The sequence below is a fragment of the Oncorhynchus kisutch genome, linkage group LG12 (genome assembly GCF_002021735.2).
Source record: "Oncorhynchus kisutch isolate 150728-3 linkage group LG12, Okis_V2, whole genome shotgun sequence".
Taxonomy (NCBI): Eukaryota; Metazoa; Chordata; class Actinopteri; order Salmoniformes; family Salmonidae; genus Oncorhynchus; species Oncorhynchus kisutch.
This window is the reverse complement of record NC_034185.2, coordinates 30,189,928-30,216,834: the sequence shown is the minus strand read 5'-3', so window position 1 is coordinate 30,216,834 and position 26,907 is coordinate 30,189,928. Positions and strand designations below refer to the sequence as shown.

Here is a 26,907-nt window from a genome sequence, read left to right as displayed (position 1 = left end):
AAATCTAATTTATAACGTGACACTGTGTAGGTACATGTAACATGGATAGACAAATAAAGGTGGGAGCTTATTAGGCATGTGCATTCACACAATAAGTATTGAATATAAGTTTCACTCCATACATAAAAACAAAATACGGATATGTACATTTTTCACTCCTACATTAAGAAATAAAAGCAACAAGATTAAAAAACAAATTTTCATAAAGGGTGAAATCAAGTAAGAGCACCATTGTAACAAAATGCAAGATTTCCTGTTCAAACAAGTCCGGATTGCACGCTCTGCATTGAAATAGAATGCCAGGCCTGTCATGCTCCTTCAATTTTCTTTGAATGAAGGGATTTGTTTGGGACGTTCGGTGGCTTACCACATTGTTTCCTAAATGTTTGTGTGTTAACCAAAATGTAAAAGAATAACGATTAAATCTGCATTGATTCAGGATGTGGTAAACTCATATGAGCTTTGTCAATCCTTATATTACAATTAGCTGCATGCATATAGAATTGACCTTTAACCAGACACAATCACATGCATAAACAGAATGTTAGCAACTCTACAGTAATGAATTCCATGCCATTGTCCTTATTGTGCTATGGATCACTCCTCATGGTTCAGAAAGTTGACAAGTCTTCCCGGTAGGGGTAAGGTGCTGATCTGCCTCAGTCTGTGGACTCCCACCCGTTGTCGGATCTTCAGCCTGCACAACTGCAAAAGGCTCCGTGGGGGTACTGTTGAATAAAGGATTGGCATGCACAAGTATAGGTTCTCCATAAAATAATCTTTAGTTACAGTGTTATAAAAGCATATGGAAGAAGGAAAATCCTGTACTCACTAGGAAATGTCTTAGGGCAACATTGTCCTGTCGCAAAGCCACCTGCGCTGTAAACTATGTGAAATTATAGTCTGCAACGCAATTTATGTTGTGACTTTGTTCGAACAATTTCTGTGAGGGGGAACTTTAGGAAAATGTCACCCTTAAATGTCCTTTTTGACACATTTGAAGGTTGTTGCAAACTTGTGTAAATATATCTAACCTGTTTAGACAGTTGGACCCTGATGAAGAAGGTACTCACTCGATTTCTCCTTGATACAGGCCCAGGCCTCGTAGCTGTCCAGATGCTCAATGAGTCTGGAGCACAGCTGCACATTACCGACGTAGTCTAGAAGTGCATCTATGATGGGTCCTGCCCAATGACGTATTGAGGGACTGGAGATAATGTCACAGAACTGACAGTAGAGTAGAAAAAGGAATCTGTCACACCCTGATCTGTTTCACCTGTCTTTGTGCTTGTCTCCACCCCCTCCAGGTGTCGCCCATCTTCCTCATTATCCCCAGTGTATTTATACCTGTGTTTGTCTGTTGCCAGTTCGTTTTGTTTCGTCAACCCAACCAGCGTTTTTTCCCAATGCTCCTCTTTGTGTCACTAGGTCCTGTTTTCTAGCTTTCCCATTTTTTGACCATTCTGCCTGCCCTGACCCTGAGCCTGCCTGCTGTTCTGTACCTTTTGGACTACTGACCTCTGCCAGCCCTTGATCTGTCGTTTGCCTGACCCCATGATTTTGTATTAAACTTGTTACTTCGAAACTGTCTGCATCTGGGTCTTCTCCTGACAGAATCAAGTAATGCTATACATAATGCATTTAGAAGCATAATGCCACAAGATGCCGCAAACGTAACGGCAACTAAGTTATTTAAATTCTGTGGTAAAACTGCTCCCTAGTCTCTGGTTTTGGGGGGCCAGCGCAGTGGTTACCGTTACCATCAAATTTAAATTAACGAGTGGCCAACTTGATCTCACAACAAACACAGAATTCTAAGAGCCTGAGAATCGCTCATTCTCTGAATCTCAAAATGACAGAAATGTACATGCAAGGTGAACAGGTTATGTTGAGGCATGCTGGTGAGTGGTTAGGGTAAGGTTCTACTTTGGCATGCAAACAAGTGGTTAAGGTAAGGGTTAGAAAACAAAACAGTAAAAAACGAAATATGCCTCGATTCAAACTATTGACATTCCCATGTCGACCACCCCCAACCAACCACCTAGCACATAATTTCCTGTTCTAACTCTTGCCCAAACATATTTTCTCTCAAACCACAAAATAACCATCTTTCTGCTAATCCCACCTACCTGCACACCTGGCTCCTCATGGCAGAGACCCAGGTCATCCTTGTATACATTCCTCATCGGTGGGTGTGGTTTGGTGCCATGCTCACACTTGAAACAGGATAAGGCGTCACAGCCATTGTCCAATAGGTACTTGAGCAGAGATAGATACTTCATACAGAACATGACACTTGCCGGGAACGAGGTGGGGTGAGTTGGGATTTTAACATTGACGTCTGCCCTGTGCTCCACCAGTAAGCACACCATTTGGACACAACCCTGCTTCACAGCCACCAGTAGCGGGTTGAAGATGTCCAGGTTGGGGTTTGCGCCGGCCTCAAGAAGCATGGCGGCAGCATCAACGTTGCTGTTGGTGACTGCAAAATAGAGTGCAGTGGTTCGTCGATCCTGGTATATGGAAGAGCGGTCGCTGGACAGCTTGGCATTGACGTCGAAGTCTGCCTCGATCAGAACCTCCAGGGTGTTGTCTTTGTTGTGTTCGGCGGCAAGATGGAGGGGACTGATGCCACTGCGTCGCACTCTGGACTTGCTGGTGACTTGGATCAGTCTGGACACGATCCTGAATAGGAAAAGCATAGGGAATATTTGACGGGATAGGAGATTAGCGAATCCTAGTATGGTTAGGTGACGATCTACAGCACATTCTGCTTTGTCTAACAATAACTTTTGGTTCACTACTTTAGGTACAGACCACATCTTCAACATACATATGTTTGAGATATTTTAATGCAGGAAAAGGTTACAAGGTATGAATGTGGAATGACGTCATGCAGGCTTCGAAATGAGGTCAGAAGATTTTTAGGTGGTTGAATGAAATGAAAGCTTGAATGAATGAAAGCTTCTTGGTAGGTGTCATGAGAGGTGCTGTCGCATGATTGGAGGACGACTCTGGATGACTGAACGAGCATGACAGTTTTGGATGGTTGACGAAGCTTGATGGTTCAGCATGGTTGAAGGATCTTGATAGACCGGATGGTGGAAGGATCTTGAACGTTCAGGATTGTTGAAGGAGCTTGATGGTTCAGGATGGTTGATGGAGCTTGATGATTCAGGATGGTTGAAGGATCTTGATAGATCGGGATGGTGGAAGGAACTTGAAGTTGAAGGATTGTTGAAGGATCTTGATGGTTCAGGTTGGTCGATGGAGCTTGATGGTTAAGGATGGTTGAAGGAGCTTTATGGTTCAGGTTGTTGCTTACTTGGTCATTAAAGGATCGGGAGGGAGAGATGTAGACAGTGTTGGGGTGGGAGTCCTGGTGGTCTCTGCTTCTCGGCCCAGAGTTAATCCCCAAAGAGGAAGGGTCAGGACTCCCGAGATGTCAGAGAACGTGAACATGTCAGAGGGCTTGATGGTTTGAATGGATGGATGGTAGTTCTGATGCTCTGAGTGTCCGGAGGTCAGGGGTAGATGATATGAATGGTAAACGTCTGAGCTGAGATGGGAATCGAGGTGACGCAAAAAGAGGAAGTGCAGTCCTCTTACAGCATTTGGTGGTAAAGATTATGGTGTGATCTTGAGCTTAGATCTTGTAGTTAGAAGTAAATACTGAGGAAGAATTGGGCTGCGGCCGATTTGGTGGTGGTGGAATGAATATCAGGCAGTGGAGGCGACAAGGTATGTCATCCCTCGTGAGGGTGGTGTCGTCGGGCAGTGGGGAACATGGTGAAGGTGGATGTACCAACAACACCACCACTCTTGGCAAGAAGGTGCAAAGCATCTCCACTTCCTAAGGAGGCTGAAGAAATTTGACATGCCACCACAGGTCCTCTCCAAATACTACCACTGCACCATTTAGATCTCCCAGACAGATTGCATCACGGCCTGGTACGGGATTTGCTCAGTCCCCGACCGCAAGTCCCTCCAGTGGGTGGTGAAGTCTGCCCAGTACATCACTGGGACCGTACTCCCACCCATCTAGGACATCTACTAAAAATGGTTCCTGAGGAAGGCCAACAGCATTGTCAAGGACCCCACACACCCCAGTCACGAGCTGCTTACTCACTCACCGTTGGGCAGATGGTATTGGAGCATGACGTCTGATCCCAATCGACTCAGAGACAGTTTCTATCTACAAGCAATCAGACTGCTGAACACTTGAACTGGACTGACCACCTGCTCGGATTCTCCGCACCTTAGCACACATGCACTCACACACACATTCATGCCACACACACACACACACACACACACAACTGCTGCTACAAGACTCTATTTATGATTGTTAAATACTGTACAATTTAAACACTTGCCCCCCAATCCCACCTTCCCCAAAACACATGTAAATATTGGACTATAAATTGTGCCTTTCTGTATTACAGTATGTTTATTCTACTGAGCCATTTACTTTATGTTCCTATTCACTTTTTCTTATTTCTTATTATTGTTGCATTGTCGAGAAGGAACCTGAAGGTAAGAATTTTGTTTGATGGTGAATACCATGTGTATCCCGTACATACTGTACAACTAATAACACTTGAAACGTGAAATATGGTTGTCGTCCCAGTCAACAGGGGCAGCCATAGTCGACTAACCAGAGAGAGGGAGAAGTAGTTTAGTGGAAGATAAATGGGAAAAGGGAGAGAGCCAAGATAGCAAGAGAGAGCAAAAACAATCATGGTAGGATGGACGCCATGCCATTACATAAGGATGTTTAGTATTTAGTATTTAGTTGAAATGAGCATAATGCAACAATTTGATGCAAGCTAATGATATATGTGGCCTGCCCTCACCTGGACTGTGGTAAATGTGACCCTGGACAATACTTTTTAATTCAATGAATTGCATAATAAAAGTGCCAACAGCAGCACTTTTATCCACAATCGGTGGTGGAAAATGTACCCAATTGTCCCCAAAAAGTTTTGGGTTTTAAATATACTTAAGTATCAAAAGTCAATGTAATTGCAAAAATATACATATGTATCAAAAGTAAAAAATCATTTCAAATTCCTTATATAAAGTAAACCTGACGGCACAATTATTATTGTATGTTTTTCCATCTAGAGATAGCCAGGGGCACACTCCAACACTCAGACATAATTTACAAACAAAGCATTTGTGTTTAGTGAGTCTGCCAGATCAGAGGCAGTAGGGGTGACCTGGGATAATCTCTTGATAAGTCCATGAATTGGACCATTGTATTGTCCTGCTAAGCTTTCAAAATTGAATTAGTACTTTTGGGTGTCAGCGAAAATGTAGGTGTAAAAAGTACATTATTTTATTTAGGAAAGTAGTGATGTTACGTCCGTCGTTGGAAGGAGACCAAGGTGCAGCGTGGTATGCGTACATTTGACTTTATTTTCAAATGACACCAAAAAACTTCAAAACACGAAACGAACGTAAAGCTCTGTAGCGCTAAACAGCAACTATACAAAGACAAGATCCCACAAACTAGGCTGGAAAACAGGCTGCCTAAGTATGATTCCCAATCAGAGACAACGATAGACAGCTGCCTCTGATTGGGAACCATACCCGGCCAACAAAGAAGTAGAAAACTAGAATGCCCACCCAAATCACACCCTGACCTAACCAAATAGAGAAATAAAAAGGCTCTCTAAGGTCAGGGCATGACAAGTGGAGTAAAAGTTAAAGCTTTCAAAAGTATTAATAACAAAGTAAAGTACAGGTACCCCCAAAAACTACTTAAGTAGTCATTTGAATTATTGTTACTTTTTACACCACTGTCCACAATGACACAACATGAATGAAGGTAAAACGGAATTGAAGGGAGAATGCTTAGAACGATGAGATTCTTGCCTTAAACAGCACAATGTGACATCCAGAACATACAATGGTTCTTCTGCTGTCCCTGTGGGAGAACCCTTTTTGGTTCCAGGTAGAATCCTTTTTCTACGTGGAACCCAAAAGGGCTCTACATGGAACCCAAATGTTTTTTTCAAAGGGTTCACCCACAGTGACAGTCAAATAACCTTTTTGGAACCCTTTTTCCTGAGAGTGTAGCCTAGCAGCTGTAAGGTGATTGAACTGTATGGTTTTTGATGCCAATAACTATGGAGTTAACACAAAGAATGTGGAACAGGGACTGCTTTGAGATTAATTACTGCACGCTTTCCCGAGATGAAAAAACCTCTCTCATCGTCACTCAATGCCTAGGTCTACCTTAACTGTACTCACATCCTACCATACCCTTGTCTGTACATTATGCCTTGAATCTATTCTTCCGCGACCAGAAATCTGCTCCTTTTACTCTCTGTTCCAAACGCACTAGACGGCCAGTTCTTATAGCCTTTAGCCGTACCCTTATCCTACTCCTCCTCTGTTCCTCTGGTGATATAGAGGTTAACCCAGGCCCTGAAGCTCCCAGCATCACTCCCATTCCCCAGGAGCTCTCATTTTTTTTACTTCTGTAACCGTAAAACCCTTGGTTTCATGCATGTTAACATTAGAAGCCTCCTCCCTAAGTTTGTTTTATTCACTGCTTTAGCTGTGTCTGAATCCTTGCTTAGGAAGGCCACCAAATATCCTGACATTTCCATTCCTAACTTTAACATTTTCCGACAAGATAGAACTGCCAAAGGGGGCGGAGTTGCAATCTACTGCAGAGATAGTCTGCAGAGTTCTGTCATACTATCCAGGTCTGTGCCAAAACCATTTGAGTGTCTACTTTTAAAAATCCACCTTTCCAAAAATAAGTCTCTCACCATTGAGAGACTTGTTATAGACCCCCTTCAGCCCCAAGCTGTGCCCTGGACACCATATGTGAATTGATCGCCCCCAATTTATCTTCAGAGTTCGTACTGTTAGGTGACCTAAACTGTGACATGCTTAACACCCCGGCCGTCCTACAATCTAAGATAGATGCCCTCAATCTCACACAAATGATCAAGGAGCCTACTAGATACAACCCTAAATCCGTAACCATGGGCACCCTCATAGATATCATCCTGACCAACTTGCCCTTCAAATACACTTCTGCTGTCTTCAACCAGGATCTCAGCGATCACTGCCTCATTGCCTGCATGCGTAATGGGTCCGCGGTCAAACAACCACCCTTCATCACTGTCAAACGCTCCCTAAAACACTTCAGCGAGCAGGCCTTTCAAATCAACTAGGCCCGGGTATCTTGGAAGGATATTGACCTCATCCCGTCAGTAGGGGATGCCTGGTTGCTCATCAAAAGTGCTTTCTTCACCATCTTAAATAAGCATGCCCCATTCAAAAAAATGTAAAAATAAGAACAGATATGGCCCTTGGTTCCCCCCAGACGTGACTGCCATTGACAGGCACAAAAACATCCTGTGGCGTTCTGCATTAGCATCGAATAGCCCCCACGATATGAAACTTTTCAGGGAAGTCAGGAACCAATATACTCAGACAGTTAGGAAAGCTAAGGCTAGCTTTTTCAAACAGAAATTTCCATCCTGTAGCACTAATTCCAAAACGTTTTCAGACGCTGTAAAGTCCATGGAGAATAAGACCACCTCCTCCCAGACTAGGAGGATAAATCTACTATAATTGATCATTTCAACAACCATTTTTCTACGGCTGGCTATGCTTTCCACCTGGCTACCCCTACCCCGGCCAACAGCTCTGCACCCCTTGCAGCAACTTGGCAAAGCCCCCCCCGCTTCTCCTTCACCCAAATCCAGACAGCTGATGTTCTGAAAGAACTGCAAAATCTGGATCCCTACAAATCAGCTGGGCTAGACAATCTGGACCCTCTCTTTCTAATATTATCCGCTGAAATTGTTGCAACCCCTATTATTAGCCTATTCAACCTCCCTTTCGTATATCGTCTGAGATCCCCAAAGATTGGAAAGCTGCAGTGGTCATCTCCCTCTTCCAAGGGGGAGACACTCTAGACCCAAACTGCTATAGACCTATATCCATCCTGCCCTGCCTTTCTAAAATCTTTGAAAGCAAAGTTAACAAACTGATCACCGACCATTTTGAATCCCACCGTACCTTCTCCGCTATGCAATCGGGTTTCTGAGCTGGTCATGGGCACTCCTCAACCACGCTCAAATCCTAAACGATATCATAACCGCCATCGATGAAAGAAAGTACTGTGCAGCCGTCTTCATTGACCTGGCCAAGGCTTTCGACTCTGTCAATCACCACACTCAATAGCCTTGGCTTCTCAAATGACTGCCTTGCCTGGTTCACCAACTACTTCTCAGACTGAGTTCAGTGTGTCAAATCGGAGGGCCTATTGTCCGGACCTCTTGCAGTCTCTATGGGGTGCCACAGGGTTCAATTCTCGGGCTGACTCTTTTCTCTGTACGTATCAATGATGTCGCTCTTGCTGCTTGTGATTCTCTGATCCAGCTCTACTCTACTCATTCTGTATACATCTGGCCCTTCTATGAACACTGTGCTAACAAACCCCCAAACGAGCTTCAACGCCATACAGCACGCCGCCTTCTGTGGCCTCCAACTGCTTTTAAATGCTAGTAAAAATAAGTGCATGCTTTTCAACCGATTTTTACCCCCCCGCCCGCCTAGCATCACTACTCTGGACGGTTCTGACTTAGAATATGTGGACAACTACAAATACCTAGGTGTCTGGTTAGACTGCAAACTCTCCTTCCAGACTCACATTAAGCATCTCCAATCCAAAATTAAATCTAGAATCGGTATCCTATTTCGCAACAAAGCATCCTTCACTCATGCTGCCAAACATACCCTCGTAAAACTGACTATCCTACCGATCCTTGACTTCGGCGATGTCATTTACAAAATAGCCTCCAATACTCTACTCAGCAAACTGGATGTAGTCTATCACAGTGCCATCCGTTTTGTCACCAAAGCCCCATATGCTACCCACCACTGCGACCTGTATTCTCTCGTTGGCTGGCCCTCACTACATATTCGTCACCAGACCCACTGGCTCCAGGTCATCTATAAGTCTTTGCTAGGTAAAGCCCCGTCTTATCTCAGCTCACTGGTCACCCACTTGCAGCACGCGTTCCAGCAGGTATATTTCACTGGTCATCCCCAAAGCCAACACTTAATTTGGCCGCCTTTCCTTCCAGTTTTCTGCTGTCATTGACTGGAACGAATTGCAAAAATCACTGAAGCTGGAGTCATATCTCCCTCTCTAACTTTAAGCATCAGCTGTCAGAGCAGCTCACCGATCACTGTACCTGTACACAGCCTATCTGTAAATAGCACACCCAACTATCTCATCCCCATATTGTGACTTATCCCCTTACTCTTTTGCACCCCAGTATCTCTACTTGCACATCATCATCTGCACATCTATCACTCCAGTGTTAATGCTAAATTGTAATTATTTTTGCCTTTGTGGCCTATTTATTGCCTTTCCTCCCTACTCTTCTACATTTGCACACGCTGTACATATATTTTTCTATTTTGTTATTGTATGTTTGTTTATGTGTAACGCTGTGTTGATGTTTTTGTCGCACTGCTTTGCTTTATCTTGGCCAGGTCGTAGTTGTAAATGAGAACTTGTTCTCAAACTGGTTAAATAAAGGTGAAATAAAAATAAATATATAAAAAATGAATATATAAATGAATTGCCGGGACTTGTATGCTGTTTTCAGAAAAGTTTCACTCGTCCACCGAGGAGTGTGGCTTGCACGATGCCGGGAGATGCTCTTTTGTGTTTGTTGAAGCAGGGCCGTGGAGGTGTCGGTAGGTATATGTGCTCGTAGGTAGATGTGCTCGGGGGAAGCGCGGTCTTGAGAATGAGCTGCATACACCCTGGTTGAGGCATGTTGGAGTCGAAGAGTACATGTCAAAAAGGCTGGTAGCTTGCTGGTCCGTGAAATGAGAGGATAAAGAGCCTGACGGTAGCAAACGAACCAAAATAAAACTCTAAAGCATGAATGCCAAGAGCCAGCTGATTGCAATCACGGGGTTGTGAGACAAACAGAGAAGACTTGACAGGAGCAAGTTCGAAATGCAACGAAAGATTACGATAACAGGAACAGAATAGGGTGAGTATATACAAAGAAGAAGAGGTGAGCGAGAGGGATATCTCAAACCAAAATATGTCTTCTCCAGTACGATATGTTTTTTTTTCTCCATATATTAAACAAGTTTTTGTATAGATGTCCATGAGAGTGTCGAATTTAGTTAACATAAAATGTAATGGCTGATTTGCTACGTTTGGCTTACCCCCAAGCCATAAGACTGCTGAACAATTAATCAAATGGCCACCGTACTATTACATTTGTTTTGTACACTGCTGCTACTCGCTGTTTATTATTTATGCATAGTCACTTCACCCCTACCTTCATGTAAAAATTACCTCGCTGTACCCCCTGTATATTGCCTCGTTATTGTTGTGTTATTGTGTTACTTTTTATTATTTTTTACTTTTGTTTATTTAGTAAATATTTTCTTAGCTCTTCTTGAACTGCACTGTTGGTTATCGGCTTGTAAGTAAGCATTTTACGGTAAGGTCTACACCTTGTATTCGGGCACATGTGACAAATCAAGTTTGATTTGATTGAATATAAGTTTTGTAATGTTTTGGTTGTTACTATGTTAAGAAGTGCATTAGCTTACAAGTACGAGTATACTGATATAAGTAGGAAACGTGACATCGCGGCAACTTTGAGAAATAACACTTTATATCAGAATTGTGCCTGGTCGTCACTAGTCATAAAGTCATAAACCTGACCTGATTCTACAATTTCTGTGATTTCTAAACCTAACCCTAACTACACTGCAAACATTATGCCTAACCCTAACCTTAAATTAAAACCAAAAAGCACGTTTTTGTTTTCATACATTTTTAGGAAATAGTCCATTTTGACTTTGTTGCTGTGGTAACTAGTGGAAACCATAGTGCCTGTTGTTCCCACTTGACCTTGCCTCCCGACTGCCTTCCATTTCTGAAGACATTTATTTTCATTGTTAGAGCGGCCACTAGAGTATCTGGTTATATAATGGGTAAACTGTGATATATATATACAGCCATTGATTGTCAAGAGGGGAGGAGATGTAAATGTTTCAAAGTGTGGTCTTTCCTCACAAACGTTAGTGACGTTACACATAACACCATAAAGTGAAAATGGAGACCAGAATAGATACCTTTACTCCCACAAAATCTTTGAATGAAGATTTCATTGTCATCAAATCCATTCATATTGTCGTAACAATGTAGTTATTGTATGAGAATGTATGATATTTCCACCTACTCATCATATCCACGTTGGGCAGCGATATGGATGGGCAGAAGTCCAGCTTCGGTGGGTTTGTTGGCATCTGCTTTCTGAGACAGCAGGAGCTCCACGATCTCCCCATGTCCATTCTTACAGGCTTCATAGAGCGGTGTTGCCCCATCGTTCGCCTGGCTGTTAACGTCTGCACCTGTATCATCAAAGGGCCCACACAGATGTTTTACATGAGACAAATGTCACTAGGAACTTTCTTTAGCATTTAGGATGTACGACTTCAGTGGCATGCCGTTCGGTTTAATTAACACAATCACGTTGTCTTGCGGGAGAAAAAAACACTTAGAAAAATATAATAAATTCAACCTGGAATGTGATAGGAATCACATATCTAATAAAGCTGATGACAAAAGCTTTTATCTGCACTTAACCTCTTGAACCTCTGGGGGCAGTAATTCATTTTTGGATGAAAAACGTTCCCGTTTTAAACAAGATATTTTGTCACGAAAAGTTGCTCGACTATGCATATAATTGACAGCTTTGGAAAGAAAACACTCTGACGTTTACAAAACTGCAAAGATATTGTCTGTGAGTGCCACAGAACTAATGCTACAGGCGAAACCAAGATGACATTTCATACAGGAAGTGAGCCAGATTTTGAATGTGCTGTGTTCCAATGTCTCCTTATATGGCTGTGAATGCGCAAAGAATGAACAAGGAATGAGCCTACACTTTCTGTCGTTTCCCCAAGGTGTCTGCAGCATTGTGACGTATTTGTAGGCATATCATTGGAAAATTGACCATAAGAGACTACATTTACCAGGTGTCCGCTCGGTGTCCTCCGTCGAAACTATTGCGTAATCTCCAGGTGCGTGCATTTTTCCATTTTGTTCAGAGGAGAAACCAAACTGCCAAGAGTGATTTATCATCGAATAGATATGTGAAAAACACCTTGAGGATTGATTCTAAACAACGTTTGCCATGTTTCTGTCGATATTATGGAGTTAATTTGGAAAAAAGTTTGCCGTTGTAATGACTGAATTTTCGTTTTTTTTTCTTAGCCAAACGTGATGAACAAAACGGAGCGATTTCTCCTACACAAATAATATTTTTGGAAAAACTGAACATTTGCTATCTAACTGAGAGTCTCCTCATTGAAAACATCAGAAGGCTAAGCTTGTGAGCCAATATATTTATTTCATTTCAATAGCGATTTTCATGAATAGTTAACGTTGCATTATGGTAATGAGCTTGAGGCTATAATTACGCTCCCGGATACGGGATTGCTCGTCGCAACAGGTTAAGCCAATCAACGCACAAATCAATGCCCAAGCCAGCATACTGGTTACCATTGGTGATGAGGAAGTTCAGGACTTCAGCATGTCCAGTCTGGGCTGCAGCGAACAGGGGAGTGATACCATACATGTTGACTGGACTGAGCTTGGCCCCCGCCCTCATCAGCAGCACACATATCTCCATGTTGTTGCGGATCACAGCCTCGTGGAGGGCGGTCCAGCCCTGAATACAATGCTTGTTCACCCCGGCCCCGAAGCTCAAAAGCATTGCCACCATCTCAACATTCTCTCCCTCGCAAGCTTTGAACGGGACATATGGATGGATTGTTAGAGAGAGGGAGAGAAACAGTGAACACATGTTTTGTTGAATATAGCCCGATCATCCTATGGCTATAAATCTGAATGTTAAAAAACGAAATGAGCTAGATTGATGCTGTCTTAATATGGACACTGTAAGATTTGGTTATGTGACAAAATAACTTCACATTACCCAAACTTGCAACCATTGTCTCAAAGAATGGCATGCGGGTGTCCTTTATGCATAGGTATGTACCTTTATATAGAGGGGTTTCCCTGTCCTTGTCAGCGATGACGGGGTTAGCTCCTTTCTCCAGCAGGCACTGGACACAGGACAAATGTTCAGCCACCACAGCTAGGAAGAGAGGAGTCTGGTCCTTCATTGTGCGCCTGTTAATCACCTCAGGGTGGGCTGGATTTAATGACAGGACAGGATTAGTAGTTGTGTGAGAAAGTGTGATCATAATGACAGTTTAAAATGTTGGGTGTTTAAGAATCACATGGCATTTAGACATTTAGACGTTGCAGAATTGAGAAGATACTGTGAAATCAGACAGTGTCAAGTCAAAAACCTGGCATGGAACTTGATTAGCACAGTAAACCTTCATACATTATCGCTAGCCTATCCCTCATGGGTATTCAGCAAGAAGTCGTTTTGAAGTTAATGCAGTAAGTATTGTGAGTTGAAAGGTCTCTTTCAACACTAGTGCAAATTTATTTACATTCAATGCCTGGTTGAAGGGGACTAATAACAGATGCAACAGGAATTCCAAAAACAGTTTTAATATTTAATAGGGTGTTATGGTATGGGGATTGGCACAATCCCAAAACGTTGTGGCTCACCTTCCAGTAAGATATCAAGGCATTCCTTCTTCCCATGGGTTGCGGCCTCGTGCAGAGGCAGCCACCCCAACGTATTCCTCTCCGTCAGGTTTCTCCCAGTCTTCACCATCTCCGTCAGTGAATCCACAGCACCACCCTTAATGGCTTTGACGACCGGGTCGACCAGCCTCAAAGAGAATAGAGAAAATTAAGTGCAGGTTCTCTACTTGAGTTGTATTCAATAACAAGTGATGCAAAGAATAGAACATAGACATTTGCACACAGACAAACACTTTCACACTCATAGAAGAGCCAAGTACCTAATCTGGCTAATTTTGTTCAGTTCAGTTTTTTCAGTTCACAGACGATTGACCGTCAACATTGATTTGACAATTGTTACTCCCTTGCTGATGTGGGGCTGGGTATTCAAGAGGAGTTAAGTGCTATGGTAGCTATGAAACTTTCAGTTAAAACCTGTTTGGGACAGGGGGCAGCACGTTCACGTTCGGATGAAAAGCGTGCCCAGAGTAAACTGCCTGCTACTCAGGCCCCGAAGCTAATATATGCATATTGTTAGATTTGGATAGAAAACACTCTGAAGTTTCTAAAACTGTTTGAATGATGTCTGTGAGTATAACAGAACTCATATGGCAGATGAAAACCTGAGAAATATCCAACCAGGAAGTGGGAAATCTGAGGATTGTAGTTTTTCAACTCATTGCCTATCGAATATACAGTGTCTATGTGGTCATATTGCACTTCCTAAGGCTTCCACTAGATGTCAACCGTATTTAGAACGTTGTTTCAGGATTCTACTATGAAGGGGGAGAGAATGAGAGCTGTTTCAACCAGAGGTCTGGCAGAAGGCCATGACCTGACCGTGCGCCCGTGAGAGCGACCTGCGTTCCGTTGCATTTCTAAAGACAAAGGAATTCTCCGGTTGGAACATAATTGAAGATTTATGTTAAAAACATCCTAAAGATTGATTCTATACATCGTTTGACATGTTTCTACGAACTGTAATAGAACTGTAAAAGAAACATTTGTTGTGGAACTGCGATTCCTGGGAGTGCATTCTGATGAAGATCATCAAAGGCAAGTGAATATTTATAACGCTATTTCTGACTTTTACTGACTCCACAACATGGCGGGTATCTGTATGGCTTGTTTTCCGTAAAGCTTTTTTGAAATCTGATACAGCGGTTGCATTAAGGAGAAGTATATCTATAATTCTGTGCATAACACTTGTATATTTTAGCAAAGTGTATGATGAGTATTTCTGTAAATTGATGTGGCTCTCTGCAAATTCGCCGGATGTTTTCGAGGCACAACATTACTGGAAATAACGCACCAATGTAAACTGAGATTTTTGGATATAAATATGAACTTTATCAAACAAAACATACATGTATTGTGTAACATGAAGTCCTATGATGTCATCTGATGAAGATCATCAAAGGTTAGTGATTAATTTTATCTCTATTTCTGCTTCCCCCCCCTCTCTTTGGCTGGAAAATGGCTGTAAGTGTTTTTGTGACTTGGCTCGGACCTAATATAATCATATGGTGTGCTTTCGCTGTAAAGCCTTTTTGAAATCGGACACGATGGGTAGATTAACAAGAAGTTAAGCTTTAATTTTGTGTATTGCAGTTTTGTGTATTGTATGAAAGTTAAATATTTCCCCAAAATATTTTTGGGATGTCTTTTCAGCGGATGTTGTTGAGGTAGTTTTAACAGATCCATGGTTAGGTGATTACTCCTTTATGGTGTACTTAAAATACTGTAATATGGGAACATACTATAGTAAGGTTGAGGCATACTCACTCTTCAGGCTCAGCAGTGAAATACATAGACCCATCATAGCGTCTCCATGCCACACAGCGCTTCCCCTCATTGCTGGTGAAGGTGTAGCTTCTGGTTGCATCTGATGAAGGCACGTTCTGTAGATAGTCGACTTTCATTCTTTCTTATCGTAATGAAACCAAATTAAAACTTCTTTCAGGGGGGATAGGCATTCACAAAGTGAATGACCAATGACAGAAACCCAACAAATATCAAAGTATTAGCGCCGGCACCCCGTGAGTGGGTTAGCATTGGTTCAGTCCATTAGTACGTCCGACAGTCAATGTCTAATTCAAACCTAGGACAACAGCAAATCTTGTATGCTAACCACCTCAGAAGATAAACATGACCTATTCAACATGGTTAGTAGATTGATACCTTTGAAATATTTCACCTTGAAGGACATGTACTTGCCAGTCAATTGGACTGCCACCTTAGTTAGCATGATCCCAATGACTTACAACACAACCTCTAATAACCCCACAAAGACCCGGCTCGGACTCAAGTGCACTGCACAAAGTAAGCCTAGTTGAGTTAATTAGCAATTAAGCGAAACGCTGATTTGATCATTTTTGAATGGCTGCCAAGAGCCTAATCCTATGCACCTGGTAGATGGTCTCTAACACACATATATGCGTGCGTGCACACACACACTTCCTCTCTCCCTCTCTTACACACACACACATGCATCACAACCTTCAGTGAAGACACAGGAGATGCTTGACTCTCCAACCTTCTGGTGATAGAATTAGGGCCCAGGCAACAGGAAAACAAAAGAACAAGAACACCGCGACAAGACAGAAGGTCAACAACAACCTCCTCAAGTATCTTAAAGCAGCCTCATCATCGACTCGGTGGAATAATCAAGCCACAGGAGGCATGTATAGTAAAGATAGTAACACACAGGTATGTATAGTAAAGATAATATCACACAGGCATGTATAGTAAAGATAATATCACACAGGCATGTATTGTAAAGATAGTAACACACAGGCATGTATTGTAAAGATAGTAACACACAGGTATGTATTGTAACACACAGGTATGTATTGTAAAGATAGTAACACACAGGTATGTATTGTGAAGATAGTAACACACAGGTATGTATTGTAAAGATAGTAACACACAGGTATGTATTGTAAAGATAGTAACACACAGGGATGTATTGTAAAGATAGTAACACACAGGTATGTATTGTGAAGATAGTAACACACAGGTATGTATTGTAAAGATAGTAACACACAGGTATGTATAGTAAAGATAATATCACACAGGTATGTATTGTAAAGATAGTAACACACAGGTATGTATTGTAAAGATAGTAACACACAGGCATGTATAGTAAAGATAGTAACACACAGACATGTATGGTAAAGATAGTAACACACAGACATGTATAGTAAAGATAGTAACACACAGGCATGTATTGTAACACGCAGGCATGTATAGTAAAGATAGTAACACACAGGTATGTATTGTAACACGCAGGCATGTATAGTAAAGATAGTAACACACAGACATGTATTGTACCACGCAGGTATGTATTGTAAAGATAGTAACACACAGGTATGTATAGTAAAGATAGTAACACACAGGTATGTATTGTAACACACAGGCATGTATAGTAAAGATAGTAACACACAGGCATGTATAGTAAAGATAGTAACACACAGACATGTATAGTAAAGATAGTAACACACAGGCATGTATTGTAAAGATATTAACACACAGGCATGTATAGTAAAGATAGTAACACACAGACATGTATAGTAAAGATAGTAACACACAGGCATGTATTGTAACACGCAGGTATGTATTGTAAAGATAGTAACACACAGGTATGTATAGTAAAGATAGTAACACACAGGTATGTATTGTAAAGATAGTAACACACAGGTATGTATAGTAAAGATAGTAACACACAGGTATGTATTGTAACACACAGGCATGTATAGTAAAGATAGTAACACACAGGTATGTATTGTAACACACAGGTATGTATTGTAAAGATAGTAACACACAGGTATGTATTGTAAAGATAGTAACACACAGGTATGTATTGTAAAGATAGTAACACGCATGTGTGAATAGTGAAGATAGTAACACACAGGTATGTATTGTAAAGATAGTAACACGCATGTGTGAATAGTAAAGATAGTAACACACAGGTATGTATTGTGAAGATGGTAACACACAGGTATGTATTGTGAAGATGGTAACACACAGGCATGTATTGTAAAGATAGTAACACACAGGCATGTATTGTAAAGATAGTAACACACAGGTATGTATTGTAACACGCAGGTATGTATTGTAAAGATAGTAACACACAGGTATGTATTGTGAAGATAGTAACACACAGGTATGTATTGTGAAGATAGTAACACACAGGTATGTATTGTAAAGATAGTAACACACAGGTATGTATTGTAAAGATAGTAACACACAGGTATGTATTGTAACACGCAGGTATGTATTGTAAAGATAGTAACACACGGGTATGTATTGTGAAGATAGTAACACACAGGTATGTATTGTAAAGATAGTAACACACAGGGATGTATTGTAAAGATAGTAACACACAGGTATGTATTGTAAAGATAGTAACACACAGGTATGTATTGTAAAGATAGTAACACACAGGTATGTATTGTAAAGATAGTAACACACAGGCATGTATAGTAAAGATAGTAACACACAGACATGTATAGTAAAGATAGTAACACACAGACATGTATAGTAAAGATAGTAACACACAGACATGTATAGTAAAGATAGTAACACACAGACATGTATAGTAAAGATAGTAACACACAGACATGTATAGTAAAGATAGTAACACACAGACATGTATAGTAAAGATAGTAACACACAGACATGTATAGTAAAGATAGTAACACACAGACATGTATAGTAAAGATAGTAACACACAGGGATGTATTGTAAAGATAGTAACACACAGGTATGTATTGTGAAGATAGTAACACACAGGTATGTATTGTAAAGATAGTAACACACAGGTATGTATAGTAAAGATAATATCACACAGGTATGTATTGTAAAGATAGTAACACACAGGTATGTATTGTAAAGATAGTAACACACAGGCATGTATAGTAAAGATAGTAACACACAGACATGTATGGTAAAGATAGTAACACACAGACATGTATAGTAAAGATAGTAACACACAGGCATGTATTGTAACACGCAGGCATGTATAGTAAAGATAGTAACACACAGGTATGTATTGTAACACGCAGGCATGTATAGTAAAGATAGTAACACACAGACATGTATTGTACCACGCAGGTATGTATTGTAAAGATAGTAACACACAGGTATGTATAGTAAAGATAGTAACACACAGGTATGTATTGTAACACACAGGCATGTATAGTAAAGATAGTAACACACAGGCATGTATAGTAAAGATAGTAACACACAGACATGTATAGTAAAGATAGTAACACACAGGCATGTATTGTAAAGATATTAACACACAGGCATGTATAGTAAAGATAGTAACACACAGACATGTATAGTAAAGATAGTAACACACAGGCATGTATTGTAACACGCAGGTATGTATTGTAAAGATAGTAACACACAGGTATGTATAGTAAAGATAGTAACACACAGGTATGTATTGTAAAGATAGTAACACACAGGTATGTATAGTAAAGATAGTAACACACAGGTATGTATTGTAACACACAGGCATGTATAGTAAAGATAGTAACACACAGGTATGTATTGTAACACACAGGTATGTATTGTAAAGATAGTAACACACAGGTATGTATTGTAACACACAGACATGTATAGTAAAGATAGTAACACACAGGCATGTATTGTAACACGCAGGTATGTATTGTAAAGATAGTAACACACAGGTATGTATAGTAAAGATAGTAACACACAGGTATGTATTGTAAAGATAGTAACACACAGGTATGTATAGTAAAGATAGTAACACACAGGTATGTATTGTAACACACAGGCATGTATAGTAAAGATAGTAACACACAGGTATGTATTGTAACACACAGGTATGTATTGTAAAGATAGTAACACACAGGTATGTATTGTAACACGCAGGTATGTATTGTAAAGATAGTAACACACAGGTATGTATTGTAAAGATAGTAACACGCATGTGTGAATAGTGAAGATAGTAACACACAGGTATGTATTGTAAAGATAGTAACACGCATGTGTGAATAGTAAAGATAGTAACACACAGGTATGTATTGTGAAGATGGTAACACACAGGTATGTATTGTGAAGATGGTAACACACAGGCATGTATTGTAAAGATAGTAACACACAGGCATGTATTGTAAAGATAGTAACACACAGGTATGTATTGTAACACGCAGGTATGTATTGTAAAGATAGTAACACACAGGTATGTATTGTGAAGATAGTAACACACAGGTATGTATTGTGAAGATAGTAACACACAGGTATGTATTGTAAAGATAGTAACACACAGGTATGTATTGTAAAGATAGTAACACACAGGTATGTATTGTAACACGCAGGTATGTATTGTAAAGATAGTAACACACGGGTATGTATTGTGAAGATAGTAACACACAGGTATGTATTGTAAAGATAGTAACACACAGGGATGTATTGTAAAGATAGTAACACACAGGTATGTATTGTAAAGATAGTAACACACAGGTATGTATTGTAAAGATAGTAACACACAGGTATGTATTGTAAAGATAGTAACACACAGGCATGTATAGTAAAGATAGTAACACACAGACATGTATAGTAAAGATAGTAACACACAGACATGTATAGTAAAGATAGTAACACACAGACATGTATAGTAAAGATAGTAACACACAGGCATGTATTGTAACACGCAGGTATGTATTGTAAAGATAGTAACACACAGGTATGTATAGTAAAGATAGTAACACACAGGTATGTATTGTAAAGATAGTAACACACAGGTATGTATAGTAAAGATAGTAACACACAGGTATGTATTGTAACACACAGGCATGTATAGTAAAGATAGTAACACACAGGTATGTATTGTAACACACAGGTATGTATTGTAAAGATAGTAACACACAGGTATGTATTGTAACACGCAGGTATGTATTGTAAAGATAGTTTAACACAGGTATGTATTGTAAAGATAGTAACACGCATGTGTGAATAGTGAAGATAGTAACACACAGGTATGTATTGTAAAGATAGTAACACGCATGTGTGAATAGTAAAGATAGTAACACACAGGTATGTATTGTGAAGATGGTAACACACAGGTATGTATTGTGAAGATGGTAACACACAGGCATGTATTGTAAAGATAGTAACACACAGGTATGTATTGTAACACGCAGGTATGTATTGTAAAGATAGTAACACACGGGTATGTATTGTGAAGATAGTAACACACAGGTATGTATTGTAAAGATAGTAACACACAGGGATGTATTGTAAAGATAGTAACACACAGGTATGTATTGTAAAGATAGTAACACACAGGTATGTATTGTAAAGATAGTAACACACAGGTATGTATTGTAAAGATAGTAACACACAGGCATGTATAGTAAAGATAGTAACACACAGACATGTATAGTAAAGATAGTAACACACAGACATGTATAGTAAAGATAGTAACACACAGGCATGTATTGTAACACGCAGGCATGTATAGTAAAGATAGTAACACACAGGTATGTATTGTAACACGCAGGCATGTATAGTAAAGATAGTAACACACAGACATGTATTGTACCACGCAGGTATGTATTGTAAAGATAGTAACACACAGGTATGTATTGTAAAGATAGTAACACACAGGTATGTATTGTAAAGATAGTAACACACGGGTATGTATTGTAAAGATAGTAACACACAGGCATGTATAGTAAAGATAGTAACACACAGACATGTATAGTAAAGATAGTAACACACAGACATGTATAGTAAAGATAGTAACACACAGGCATGTATTGTAACACGCAGGTATGTATTGTAAAGATAGTAACACACAGGTATGTATAGTAAAGATAGTAACACACAGGTATGTATTGTAACACACAGGCATGTATAGTAAAGATAGTAACACACAGACATGTATAGTAAAGATAGTAACACACAGGCATGTATTGTAACACGCAGGTATGTATTGTAAAGATAGTAACACACAGGTATGTATAGTAAAGATAGTAACACACAGGTATGTATTGTAACACACAGGCATGTATAGTAAAGATAGTAACACACAGGTATGTATTGTAACACACAGGTATGTATTGTAAAGATAGTAACACACAGGTATGTATTGTAACACGCAGGTATGTATTGTAAAGATAGTAACACACAGGTATGTATTGTAAAGATAGTAACACGCATGTGTGAATAGTGAAGATAGTAACACACAGGTATGTATTGTAAAGATAGTAACACGCATGTGTGAATAGTAAAGATAGTAACACACAGGTATGTATTGTGAAGATGGTAACACACAGGCATGTATTGTAAAGTTAGTAACACACAGGTATGTATTGTGAAGATAGTAACACACAGGGTGTGTCACCCATCTGGGTGTGTGTAATAATTCCTCATTTCAAAATTGTACTATACAACTATATGCTAACGCTTCACACGACTGATGCTGTGAGTGAAATAAAACCTTTGCTCAACGAAGGAGCATGGTTGTATTATCAACCCATAAAATTCTACCGTGTGGAAAAAAAAATAGTGTGATTTACCATATAATCTCCTTCAGGTAATGGTTTCTAAATAGTTTGACCTTTCATGGTTTCTCAAACTGTTTTTACCTGATCACTTGAAGGAGAATGGGGGAAAAGGTGCAGTGCAACAAATAACAAGAATCATACGAGGTAGGAAGAAAATATAGAACACTCTAATTGAGGCATCATCATATACGTATTATATGATAGTTCAACCACACATGCAATTATATGATTCATATGTTCAGTTATATGAATGCAATTATAGGAATTTTTGATAGTTTGACCACATTTGCAATGAAATGGTTATCTCTACATTCACATTTAGCGCAGCATAATAAAGATTGCACCAAACAATCCAGAATGTGAAATGACATAGGTATTGTGTTGCACTCAACTCAAGTAAAACCAAACAACAGCAATGTCACATAAATCCACATCTATTGTGTGTTATCATCTGTAAAATTCACTGGAGAGAATCACAGAGGAGCATTTAAAAACAATATATCAAAATGCATGTATATAAAATGTCTGCTTCCTAACTTACCGTTATGATTTGCTCTTACTTAGTTGAAATGAGCTGTGAGCTAGTAAAGACAGAGTCAGAGGATCCTAATAAATACTAAATTATGTGGCGTTCCTCAGTTCAGACAGAGTAGACCACTGTGCTGGAAGTGGAACCAGACTCCCATATCTTACAGTATATGTACTGGATGGATCACATGTGATGGATTATGCAGAAAAGGTGGGCTGTTCATCTGTCAATCAACAGTTGATTATTAGTTTCCTTTACCTTGACAGGTTTTGTAATTACATACCGTACTAAGTTTATAATGCCGAACAATGTAGTTCTCAATCATGGATACAGAATGGATTGCTTCTCAGATGTGTTTCAAGACTGGAACGTCTGCCTCTACCATATACATTTTTAATCTAATCTAATGATTGATCATAATCGAATTTGACAAACATTCCAAGATAAAATGTAGATGTACACAATGTAGATTATTATTTTTGAAAAAATGTGGGCCATCATAACATGGACAGTACATTGCATGAGTAATGCACTTGATTGGGTTGTGTGGTATAGCCATGCTACAGTCTAACAATATAACTACAGTAAAAAAAGAAAAGGTGGTGTGAAGTGTGTTGTTTTACAGGGTCAGCCATAGTAGTTTGGCGCTCTGTAAAGTTATTTGGCGCCCTCATGAGGAGTTTGTCTGAAGTGAAGTGCAAGCACGCACACATTCTAATCAACAATTATTACTTATCCAGGAATGCTGGACACATAAAAGTGGAAACACATAAACATGGAAACTATGTAATTATTACACATCCTAATGAATACAATTTGATTAGTAATTTTTGGACCATTAAATTACTGGACAAATGCACTATTGCATGATTGATGATCACTCATACCCATATTTAAGGAAAACCCATAGAAAAAGTTTATCTCCCCACCCCACCAAAAAATACTTGATTGTTTCCGTGATCAGAAATACATGGAAGTTACCTTCCAGGGGAATATACCCAATTATCAGAAGAAATTCCACAGTGGTCATAAAAAAATACTGTAAATATTGCAATTGAAATCTATTTTGGTAAATCAACAATATTTATCAAATGACATTACTGTTTTGCTCTCACCGTCTGATATGAAAGATGAACTAATTTGCATAGGCTGAGAATGAATAGAACTGATTAACTTGACAAACTGATTAACGAACAATCACCTACTATGAACTGAGCAAAGACTCTATTCTGAATGATTGAGGTATAGTGCTTGCTATACACTTCGCCCTGAAGGGAGGGTCGGACCGGTACCATCCATCGCAACAATCTCCGCCCATGTCATGCTGAAGTAGAACATCCGCCAGGTGAACCAGTGGAGCCCCATCAGGTTGCAATGAGACAGCATCACTGTCCTTCAGGAACAGGTACAGGTAACTGCCAAAATAAAGGAAACGCCAGCATAAAGTGTCCTAATAAGGCGTTGGGCCACCACAATCCAGAACAGCTTCAATGCACCTTGGCATATCTACAAGTGTCTGGAGCTCTATTGGAGGGATGGACACCTTCCTTCCACGAGAAATTGCATAATTTGGTGTTTTGTTGATGGTGATGGAAAATGCAATGTCTCAGGCGCCGCTCAAGAATATCCCATAAATGTTCAATTGGGTTGACTTCCGGTGACTCAGATGGCCATGGCATATAGTTTACATCATTTTCCTGCTCATCAAACCATTCAGAGATCACTCGTGCCTTGTGGATAGGGGCATTGCCTTCCTATGGGGCGTAGCCAAAATAATGGCTTGCCCAGCATTTCTATACATAAGCATGATGGGATGTTAATTGCTTAATTCCCTCAGGAACCACACCTGTGTGGAAAAACCTGCTTTCAATATACTTTGGATATCTCAGTTACTCGATTGTTCCCATTATTTTGCCAGTTACCTGTACCACTGCACTTCCTTTCCTAGTATTGCCTCCACCAGGACCTGCTGTTAGGGAGCTGCCACTTGCCACACTTCCTTTTCTTGCATTCCCTGTAGGGCCACCTGTACCATCGACTGTAGAGCCCCCTGTAAGGCCCCCTTTAGCACCCTATGTAGGGCCATCTGTAGCAATCTCACCTGTAGCACTGGCTATAGCGCCCCCTGGAGGTTCCTTTGTAGGGCCTTCCATAGTGCCTCCTGTAGGGCCCTCTGTAACCTCTGCCTCTCCTGAGCCAGCCTGCACACATCCCGTAGCTAAGCCACATAGGCCTGGGAGGTTGAGTTCCACAGGTGGGGTCTGTGTCAGAAGTGTCAGTGGTCTGAGTTGAGTCACACCCCAGAGTTTGAAGAGGATCAGGAGGTCCAAGCTCTGGTGTTACTTTTGTATGCGCTGTTATGCTTTAGACATGAAAGATCAACTAATGTGATGAACTACCCACTGGGTGTAACAGATGTATATGTACTCTCCATGCATTGTGTTTTCTCAAAATAAATCACTTCGGCCAGTGGTCCCAGCTGAGCATAATTTATTTCTGCTGTTGTTAAATGGGAAACAGCATGTTAGTTGTGCAGGGCTTAACGGTATTGATGGCTGTCGATGGCAAAATCCCTTGCATCACATTTTCATACTGGGCGAACAAAATACAAAAATACAATACAAAATATAACACGTGTAAATACCTGTTGTTAAATGGGAAACAGCACATTAGTTGTGCAGGGCTTAACGGTATTGATGGCTGTCGATGGCAAAATCTGTAGCATGAAGACAACTGTGTTAGCAGTGGCTTATGTGACCGTTACGTCGGTGTATGCTAGCTAACACACGTATTTACAGCAATCATATGCCAAAGCACATCCCAGAAAGCCCCTCAATCCCTAACAGGTACCATATGCCCACACATGTATAAATCAGTAACGCACAGCAAACTTGTACACATTGTAAAATAGAAAACAGTATTCAGAACATGACCTACCCCTTGCATCACATTTTCATACTGGGAAGACCTGACGTTCGCGATCTCCCCCTATCTGCAAGCGGGGCCAATCACAACACACCTTATTGTCATCAGAGTTGAACTAACCAATAAGAATGCTTGAACATTAAATACACATTTCTTTAGAGGCAAGTGGAAACATAACCAACCCTGTTACATTGGCACAGACTTCAGTTCAACGTTTAGTTTTAATTTACATTTGGTTGAGTTGTCAACCAACGTGAATTCAACGTGAAATCAACAAAACATTTTTCCATTGGATGTAGGTTTAAAGGTTGGGTAAAAAAAAGATGAAATCCCCTTACGTCATCACATTACATTTTTGTGTTGAAATGATGTGGAAACAATGTTGATTCTAACAGTTTTTGCTCAGTGGGTAATGTGCATAGACTGAGAATGAATGGAACTGATAATCATTTGGTGTGTGTTTATTGCATATCCCAACTCCCCCTTATACACCCTTGGAGAGTGGGGTCACAGCCAATGTCAACCATTATCAACAGTGACCCTGGAGCAATTAGACTTAAGTGCCTTGCCCAAGAGCAGATTGACAGATTGTTATATCGTGTCGGCTCGGGGATTTGAACGAGCGACCTTTCAGTTACTGGCCCAACGCTCTAACCGTACCCAGGCCTGATTGAGCTGACATGAACTGATTAACAAACAATCACCTACTATGAACTGAGCATAGACTCGTATGAATGATTGAGGTATAGTGCTTGTGCTATTGTTTGGAGAACTTTTCCCCTCTGCAGGTTTCGACACAGAAGTATTGTTAGCAGACCTCCACCTGGCGTTTCTACATTGCCTGGTTACCTGCATAAAAAAGTAGCAATTCAAAACAGAGCCAAGCAACTCCAGGAAGGAGAAACCTGACCGCTTCTCCCAGCCCAGACAACGGAAGCTCCACTAGCCACTCATGTAGAGCATCTTCACTGTACTATTAAGGGACGATCTTCAGATTACCTACAATTTTGGAGTGAGTGAGTTACTAGTATTCATCCAGACAGTGGCACTCATCCTGTGGTCTTTTCTGCTTCTCCTAGTATCTAGTTGCAGCAGTGTGGTCTCTCCCTCACTTCGTCCTCTCTCAGGAGAGAGATGGAGTCATGCGCATCTGAGAACAATGGACTGCTAAAGGCTGGAATATTGGAAACTTCGGTCCAGCCTGCAGGAGGACACTAGGCTTCTAG

At 40.4% G+C, this 26,907-nt stretch overlaps 1 protein-coding gene across 1 annotated transcript; it reads right to left on the bottom strand.

Moving 5' to 3' along the window:
* Window positions 1-1,574: 1,574 nt before the first annotated feature.
* LOC109901388 (ankyrin repeat and SOCS box protein 2-like) lies at window positions 1,575-15,606 on the bottom strand. Its single transcript, XM_031836678.1, has 7 exons — window positions 15,470-15,606; window positions 13,667-13,833; window positions 13,080-13,235; window positions 12,581-12,826; window positions 11,256-11,427; window positions 2,130-2,685; window positions 1,575-1,607 (listed from the first exon to the last, which is right to left on the bottom strand). Exons 1-7 carry the CDS (start codon window positions 15,604-15,606, stop codon window positions 1,575-1,577), a joined length of 1,467 nt encoding a protein of 488 aa, XP_031692538.1.
* Window positions 15,607-26,907: the final 11,301 nt, after the last annotated feature.

Bases quoted from the DNA above. Each gene is read 5' to 3' on its own strand.
- LOC109901388 (XM_031836678.1), bottom strand. From the start codon at position 15,606: ATGAAAGTCGACTATCTACAGAACGTGCCTTCATCAGATGCAACCAGA. The intron at 13,236-13,666 runs GTGAGCCACAAC...CATTAAATCCAG, and splicing joins CCTTGATATCTTACTGGAAG to CCCACCCTGAGGTGATTAAC. The intron at 12,827-13,079 runs GTACATACCTAT...TCCCGTTCAAAG, and splicing joins GGAAACCCCTCTATATAAAG to CTTGCGAGGGAGAGAATGTT.